Genomic DNA, 8987 nt, shown 5'->3' with positions numbered 1-8987 from the left:
GCTTTCTACTATGTTTTTCCTAAATGGTCCTGTTGCCCAGCTGTCTCTAAATACTCATGTTTATCTCAGCCTCAGTCAGAGAAGTTTCTATTTTCCGTGATAGCAGTTAGTGTGTGTGTTCATTGCTGGGCATCAAGAATGAGCGAGAATGGAATTCATGGCCCTAAATGGAAGAACAACATCGTCTCTTCCAAGGCTCATGGAATGAGGCAGAAAGAATATAAGTACCAGAGGATGGGGAAAAGGCTTTTGGACACAACATGGCCTTTGTACTCATGAATTCACTGCACAGAACAAGAACAAGGCTGTGCTCGTGAACATTTCATCCCCACCTCTCTCTGAAGAAGTAATGGCAGGAAGAGACGGCTAGAAAGGAGGGCACCATTTTCTTCAGTGGTAGAGCAACGATAAGTCGCCAAAGCTTAAAATAACCCATGCACATGCAGCAACTCTAACCAAACTATCACACAGCAAGACGATGTGAAAGCAGAGGGGGCTTGGAGAAAGTAGAAGGCTTCACTGAGAGAGGGAGCAGAATGAGAGGCCATGAGGGGTGAGAACAACTAAAAGGTGTGTGTGTGTGTGTGTGTGTGTGTGTGTGTGTGTGCAAACTGCTAATAAAAGAGGGGAGCAGACTGCCATGGGGAGTTTTAAGTCTTTGGGAGTGTGTCCCCAGAAAGTACCTTTGGGACCTGAGAATGTTCTCCCTAGAGCAAGTTCTTGCACAAGAGTGAGTGCTCCTTTTCCCCTTAGCCTGGCTTCTGGGCTTGTCAGAGTTTTTAACCTCTGTGATGTAACAATTTCCTCTGAATTGAAACATTTCCATATTTCAATTAGGAAGGAGGCGTGATGCTCATAAGACCTAGGAAGTAAAACAAACAATTTACAAGACACAGGAAGATCCCAAAACTAACAAGACTCCTGGAGGTCCACTCAAGGTTGTGCTGGCCACAATACTCACTGGAAAGAGCAAACTTTTCTGGGGGATTGATGAAAAATTTTCCAGAGAGCCTCAGGAATGCAGGTGTCATGAGTCAAGAAAGCCACCGCGTGATGGGATGGGCTTTTTCAGTGAGGCAACTGCCTTTGAGTCATCTATACTCCTGTAGGTCAGTCCTTGCCCATCCTCCTGCAAGGGACCCTGATAAACTTACTGCTTCACTAGGAGCTGTGGTTGGAATTCTTCCTGTGATCTGTCATTGTGCCCTATCTGGGGCGAATAAAGCTTTTGTCCTTATCTATCCAGGAACACCACACACACAGCCTTCTGGCTGCTCTACTTCTGGGTACACACCTACCATAAATAAACAAGGATAGCAAGCGTGGAGATTTATATAACCCACAAACAGAGCCAGCTTCTCAAAAGACTAGAATAATTACACTGCAAGATGAAATCACTGGCATCACCTGGACCGCCTCAAGTACCACAACCTGAGTAAAAGTTAAGCCTGGACCCTCCCCCAAACTGAGCCCCCAGCTCAGATGAGATGGTTAGATAGAACTTTCTGGAGCTCCTGGGATGAGTACACATCCTAACACATGTAACAGATAGTTACATGGAGATACATAGGTACACAATGGACTGATGATGGCTTCTAGGGCCAACACTTTAGGCCACTGAAGTAAATAGAAGACATCAGGCTGTGATTAGTGCCAAGAAGACCCAGAGAGTCAGTTCAGTCGGAGCTTGGGAGCTTAGATGCAACTCTGGCCCTGTCTCAGAGAGCACTAAAGGAAGTGCCTTTCTGTCTCCATGCTGACCAATCATTGATTAGGAGCTACCCGAGCATGAAGGATGACCTTTCAGGGGGTTACTGCTCAGGTCAGAGTGAACTCAAGTGTGGCTAGGGCTGGTGGGCACTCATCTGAGCCCTGGCAGTTGTTAGCAGTCCTCTCGGTTTGGAGATCAGGGTCACACTTCTGCAAAGAGCAGCATGCAGTCCTGCAGCAGATGATAAAGTGTCCTAGGCTGCATGAGGACCCCTGAATGGGGTCTTCAGAGCCAACACCATCAAACATAATCACTGGCTGTGACTCGATCTCACAGCAAGTACGAAAGGAAGAGATTCACCTAGCCCTAAGCTGAAGGTTCAACCACAGCACAGAGCCGTTTCCTCTGTTCTTCAGACTGAAACCTGTTGTCCTGGCCCCACCCCTCCAGCTTCTACGCTCAGGGTTTGCAGGACTGCAGCAGCAGTGGCCGTGTAGCCAGCTTCCTTGAGGACGCGTGGGAACTCAACGTCCTGCAGGAGAAGGTGAGCCGTGGGATGGAGGACACAGAGCCCGTGGGACGGGGACTGGGTGTGATGGCCATGGTGCAGCCCAGGCACTCAGTGCATGAGGTTGAGAGGCCCTGGAAGGATGCTGAGACTGTCTAGTATGTAGTTCATCATCTCATGACTAACAAGAAAAACTTGCTCCATAGGAGGTTTCTACCCATGTCATTAGCTGCGGTTGTCTGAAAACCCATCACTTTTCCTTAAGATGTCACTGCTGCCCCTGAGGCAGATCCTCAGAACTAGGAGGCAGGTCACCAAGTGTGAATGTGCCCTAACTCCCTTCAGTTGTCCGCATCAAATCTCAGTGCACCGATGACTGTCAGAGGGACATCAAAGTGGGCAAGATTGAAATCCTGTTGCTGACTCCACATCTGGGTCCACCTTGTGCTTCTCAGGAAAAAGGCCATGACCCTGAAAGTATGGGGGCTGGGGTGGAGGATGTGAGCTCTAGAACAGGACGGGCTGTGCTGAAGGACCCGTGTGTCTGTAGTTCTGACTGAGCCTGGGAGCTGCAGTGTTTGCGGTCTGGGTCCTCTTTCATGGTGCTGGGGAATCCAACAAAGGGCCATGCACATGCTGGGCCAATGCCGTGCTGCTGAGCTATGGTTTCTGCCCTTTGCGAATTTTCTTCATACAAACAGCCTTACACAGCAAGTGCCTCTCAATCTTGAGTGGTGGTCACACTCAGCACTGCAGGCGACCTTTACAGAACTTGCCCCGTGGAGTCCAGAGCCAGCCTAATGGGTTGGTTGCACAGTCCCTTTACAAGTGTAGGGAACTGCATCTCAACGGGTTTAGGGATTCTCAAGAGTAGTCTAGGCCCTGCTCTCTCTGTAGTCTTCTAGGGACTTTCTCTGTTCACTTCTGAGCTTCAGGTTATCAGGGTATTCGTAGAAGCACTTTAGAAAGTTTTGAGATGAGTGTTTCTGTCTCCCAAACCTGGCTTGTTAGTATGAAAAAAAAACCTGAGAGATGGGTGGCCCTCACCTGGCATCCCTAGAGTAGACTTGTGCACAGCTCCTCTTCCTAGAGGGAGGGCTGTTCTCGCCCCTCTTGTTCCTGGTGGCATATCTGGTGTGATGGCCCGCCAGCCTTTAGAATCATGACCTGAGGATGACCCGGGAAGCAAATGCTTAGGCCTGGTTATGAGGGAGTTTGGTGGAGTCAGAGGGTCTTGGCCTTCGGTGCCTGCCATGGACAGTGTGAGTATGGGGCCCTAGGGCAGGTGTTGGGCATGTTGGAACAACAGTTTTCTTACCTATAGAACCAGGAAAGAAATCGATTCCCCATCCAGACTCCCACGAAGTGTGCACATGTGTGGAAGCAATGCATAGTGAACTGTACTTGGAGAATGCATACACACCCATAACTCTTTACTAGAGAGAATATTACACATGCACAGAGAAGGTGAGGTGCCCATTTCCCCACCTCTGGGTCCTGGGCAGTTGCTCTGTGACGTCCCATGGGACAGAGCACATCTTCTGTGTGCGTGTGAGTTAGTCCACCAGTCTCCTAGTCAGGGCAAATGGGATCATTTTTTGCTTTGCCTTTTATAGCTATCACTCCCACGAGCGAGGTTCTGCACACTTCTGTCTGTATTGTTCTCAGTGTGTCCTTGGGTACATCCTCAGATTTGATATTGTGGTACCCTGGGCAAATCCTTCAGTAATGGCCTTTCACAGAGCTGTGTGGCTTGGCTTTCCCATCTGCTGTCTGACAGTTTCTGCCCTCCCCAAGCTGTACCAATGGAATGTGCTGCTGTACGTCCAGACTTCTGCTGAATGTAGGGATGAGAAATATATGCTGGGCTTACCCCTTGTCTAGGGACCTTCCGCTAAGTGATGGAACTTAGATACCAAGATCAGATCTCTTGATGGGCTTGCTTTTACTGCTCTGGGTTAGCAGGCAGAATCAGGAAAGACACAGTTTTCCAGTGGATAGTGGAACTGTCTCTCTGTTTCTCATTCTCTCTATTTGAGTTGTCTAATTCTTCAAATACTTAGGGAACGTGAGGTGGAAACATCTGGACTCTAGTAGAAAAGATTTTCCCCACTAACTTGCTAGCTTGGGGACTCAGTGGATGAGACAGAGACAGAGAGAGAAGGATAAACATATGGGAGGCTTGCATCAGCCCACATTTCCTACAGTGTCCTACAGTGTGAACTCGGGCTGTGGGTTATGGCAATAACTTCATCTTCTTGAGCCCAGGCACTCTATGGAAAACCCGCTTTCCCATAATGTGACATGTTTATAAATTCCATGGGATTCTAGCTTGCTAATATTCTATTAGGATTTGGCAACGATAATTGTATGTGAGTTCCCTTTGCCTCCCGGAAAGCATGTGGAAGCTCTTTCCTTCCCTGGGTTCTGGAGAGTACAATAGCATTGGAATTCTCCAGTCACCCAAGGCTCAATATCACTAATAAAATTGTTCTGAGACACTATGGGAAGCTGAGCATTTTGATGAGGGAGCTTAAGAAGTAATTTGCAATGTCTTTCATGGTTCCCTGGACTCTCTCGCTGTCTGCATCCATGTGGTTCAAACCTGAAAGGGCATATTTCTGCACTGTTACACTGTGGTTTAAAATCCAGACATTAGCATCTCTGTTTTCTCCTTAGAGTGGGATGGTCACCTACAGTCCCGAGCTAATCAACTCCAAACATTTTCTGTTGCTAACCCCACAGTTATCTGCTATTGCCCCTGAGTATGAGAACCTTTGCAGATGGGAAAGATCGAAAGGTTGCAAGGGTCAGTGTGGCTTCCAGTTTATCTAAACCACTTTCTTCCCTTTGACATGTGCTCAAGACCCCTGGAGTCCAGAACCTTCTGAGAAGATCATGGCTGATCCCAGTGACAACTCTCTGAGGATTGTTCTGGTAGGGAAGACAGGGAGTGGAAAAAGTGCCACAGCAAACACTATCCTGGGGCAAAGGAAATTCGATTCTAGAATTGCACCCCATGCTGTCACTAAGACCTGTCAGAAAGCATCCCGCAAGTGGAAGGAGAGAGAACTCCTGATTGTTGACACCCCAGGGCTCTTTGACACCAAGGTCAAGCTGGAAACCACCTGCATTGAAATCAGCAAGTGTGTCCTCCAGTCCTGCCCTGGGCCTCACGCCATCATCCTGGTACTGCAGCTGGGTCGCTACACGGAGGAAGAGCAAGAAACTGTCATTAGGATCAAGGCTATCTTTGGGGAGGCAGCCATGAAGTACATGGTTGTCTTGTTCACCCGCAAAGACGAGCTGGAGGACCAGAGCCTAAAGGACTTCCTAGAAAGTTCAGATACAAACCTAAAAAGCATCATCAAGGAGTGTGGCGACCGCTGCCTGGCCATCAACAACAGAGCAGGGAAGGCTGAGCTGGAAACGCAGGTGCAGGAGCTGGTGGAGCTGGTCGAAGCCATGGTGCAGAGCAATGGCGGCGTCTTCTTCTCTGATGCCATCTACAAGGATGCAGAGCAAAGGCTGGAGAGCCAAGTAGCGCTCCTGAGGCGACTTTACACTGAGCAAAAACGGAATGAAGTTAGAATAGTAGAGGAAGAGTGTGCTCTCGGGAAACTCAGCGCTCAGGAAAAAGAGGAGATGATACAGGCAATCAGGGAAAAATACGACCAAAAGATAAGACAAGAAGCAGAGAATAGCATACTCAGCCAGATTGTTGAAGGAATTAAGAAAATTCTTTTGAAAGTGTGGCATATTTTTAGTAAGTAGTCTGTATATTTTTTTTCATTCCTTCTAAACATTCCTTCATCTCCCTCCCTTCCATCCTCCCTGCTGTCCCATTCCTACAGCCACCAGCAAACTTCAGAGAGAGCAGAACCAGGAATTCACTGAGCCAGAGTGAAGACTCAGTGTCAGGCTCCCAGGCCGGGTCGCACACTCTGCACTCAGCTCCCTATGCCTGCCCTGCCTTCCCCACTCTGATGGACTGGAATGCCTCTGTAGCCATGACCTGAAATCCACACTGCTCCCTATGCCAGCCTGCCCTGCCCTCCCCGCTCTGATGGACTGAAATGCCTCAGTAGTCATGACCCGAAATAAACACCACTCCTTTAAGTTGCTTCTGTGAGATGTTTATCACACTAACAGAAAAGCCAAAACATAGTCCTTTATCAGTTCATAATTCTGATTTTATTGCTGAAGGAGAATCTATTGTGTTAGGACAGTACAGACACATTTGTTCTGGATTTCAGAATCAAATTCTTTTTTTTTTAATTTATTTATTTTTATGTATACAATATTCTGTCTGCATATATGCCTGAAAGCCAGAAGAGGGCACCAGACCTCATTACCGATGGTTGTGAGCCACCATGTGGTTGCTGGGAATTGAACTCAGGACCTTTGGAAGAGCAGGCAATGCTCTTAACCGCTGAGCCATCTCCCCAGCCCCCAGAATGAAATTCTTAAGCACTATGACCACCACACATCACTGTCTCCCCTAGGGATCATCTCCATGCTTTCTTCTGTGTCTCTCCGGACTCACTCACCCGGAGTTGGCCAATCTGAACTTTATAAAGCTTCTGACCCCACAGGAAATGAGTTACTGACACACAGAATAGTTTGGGGTTGGTTTACAAGGATAAGGAGAGAGGAGAAAGCATCTCCCCACACTTGCTGTGAGAAACTGCCCTGGACCTCATGCCTGAGGGTCAATGCTCGAGTGAATACCACATCCCACTTGACTAGAGGGTGTTAGGTGCCCACTGCTCTGTGAATTCGGGGTTTTGATCTTCCAGATGGGATGGCACAGTTGTGTCTAGAATTTTCTTTCAGTATTTGCTCAGTTTCTGTGTCCTTTGTGAAGATTGATTAGAATATGAAAACAAGGCCATCAGTAATTATTGATGAAACACAAGAATAGAATTACACGCTTTCCAAAGAAACAATTATCTCGCAAGCGTTTTTATTTTGGAGAGTTCTATTTGAGCCCTGCGTCTTAAGTAGGTGGTGTGCAAGCCCAGGCTCTTAGTGTTAGGCGTGCGGATCTCCATCCCCTTCGCATGGTGCTGTGTATCCCAGAGTAACAGGCCCTGGGTCATCTCAGCAGGACGGCCAGCAATGCCCACCATTTAGGGACTTGAGTCCCTGAAGCCTCGGTCAGTTTGCTTTCGTTTTACTCAGCTGCTTTGAGTTTTCTCACAGTCCCTACCCGAGCTTTATTTTTGCTTTGTCTGTCGTTGTTCATGGAAAATGTTTACTCAGGAACTTGAGGCCAGTAAGTGGCTGGGATTTTTGCTCCCTGCTCACACAGAAAAAGTCAGTTTTCTTTTTCTACATGAGGACTCTGTAGCTACCATCTTACGGTTTTCTTCACACATCGAACCGGAAACAGTTACTTTTCACATGTGGCTAACCATAGAGTTCATCATACAATGTAGTTGAACTTAGGAAGGACAAGAAGTCAAAACAGAAGGGGCTCCCACAGCATGTTTGGGGAGGAAGCGGTGGTTGTTGATGAGCTTCTGAACAGAGGAAAGAGCAAGCGAGAAGTCCCTGAGCATCCTCAGAGGTCTCAGCTAAGGCTCCTCTGCTCACTTGGACCACAATCACCTGTTTGCATGCACTGAAGAGGTGGGTGAAGAAGCCGAGAAGTGGAGGAGGGTCACAGTAAGAGAATCAGAAACCAGTTTCTGTGAAGCACAGTGAGGGGAAGGGACGTGACGAACCCTGAGGTGATTTTTTATTTTCTATAAGAAAAATGTCAGGACCTGTCCATGTCTGCCATCCGCCTGTAGATCTTGCTGCCCTTCAACTCTTTGACGACCTGAGAGTGTCTTGCTGCCACTTCTCTTGGGCTATGCTCTGTTTCTTCCTAGAAACACATCTAATCCCTTTCCCTACTCACTGTTAATTCTTCAGCTTCACTGCAAACAACATTATCTCTTCTTAGAAGTGTTTTCACTGCCACCACCATCAGTGGAGACCCTGTAACTCCCAGCACACCCCATAACATTCACCATGGTGAAGTCTCTTCAATGGTACGACTAACCGAGAAAGTCAGAGGGGGAGGTCGTGATAAGAAAGTCTTACTTTCTGAAAAGATGGCAACAGAATCCCTCCAGGGTGGAGGAACGGTCAGAAAAGTACCACGGTTGAGATATCTAGACATGAAATGAAATCTATACTTTCCTAAAACAGGTTCAGATGCAACTAAGGTGATCAAAGAGAGAGGAACTGGGGATGGGAGAGATGGCTCAGCTGCTAAAAACACTTGATGTTCTTGTGAAGGACCTGGATTCAATTCCTAGCACCCACATGGCAGCTCACAACCATTTATAACTCGAGTTCTGGGGAGCTGATGCCCTTTTCAGGCCTCCATGAGTACTGTATGTGTGCGGAGCACAAACCTACAGGCAAAACACCAAACACAAAGCAATAATAAACTAAATTTTTAAAAAGTAGAGAATTGCTCTATACTAGTAGACAAGATCACTTATTAATGTCATTGCCAAGAACTAAATAAACTAACAACTAACAGAATCTGGCAGAATCTTAAACAATTGAGATGTCTCATGGGGGCAAACAAGATTCAATATTTGAAAATATTTCCATATAACTTAAAGCATTCCAGAGCCATGAAGTAGTGCAGACTGACCACCTCCTCAGTTGCCAGACAGTAGTTAAAGAGGCTAAAACCCTGATAACCCGTTACCCTCCTACTGTAGCAAAGTTTTCCATATCAACCACAGTCACCATCTTGTTTAT

General features: G+C 47.2%; 1 protein-coding gene across 1 annotated transcript; it reads left to right on the top strand.

The window, feature by feature from the left end:
- Positions 1–2158: 2158 nt before the first annotated feature.
- LOC126487239 (GTPase IMAP family member 7-like) lies at positions 2159–6321 on the top strand. Its single transcript, XM_050119954.1, has 2 exons — positions 2159–2255; positions 5086–6321. The coding sequence occupies exon 2, from the start codon at positions 5118–5120 to the stop codon at positions 5991–5993; it is 876 nt and encodes a 291-aa protein (XP_049975911.1). The 5' UTR covers positions 2159–2255; positions 5086–5117; the 3' UTR covers positions 5994–6321.
- The last annotated feature ends 2666 nt before the right edge of the window (positions 6322–8987 follow it).

Source organism: Alexandromys fortis, unplaced genomic scaffold, assembly GCF_014885135.2.
Source record: "Alexandromys fortis isolate MF-2015 unplaced genomic scaffold, M_Fortis_MF-2015_v1.1 scaffold_177, whole genome shotgun sequence".
In the NCBI taxonomy this organism is placed as follows: Eukaryota; Metazoa; Chordata; class Mammalia; order Rodentia; family Cricetidae; genus Alexandromys; species Alexandromys fortis.
Note: the sequence above shows the minus strand (reverse complement) of the source record. Positions and strands in the feature narration are given on the sequence as shown.

What these genes read in the sequence shown, in the direction of transcription:
- LOC126487239 (XM_050119954.1), top strand. Translation starts at nt 5,118, where the DNA reads ATGGCTGATCCCAGTGACAACTCTCTGAGGATTGTTCTGGTAGGGAAG.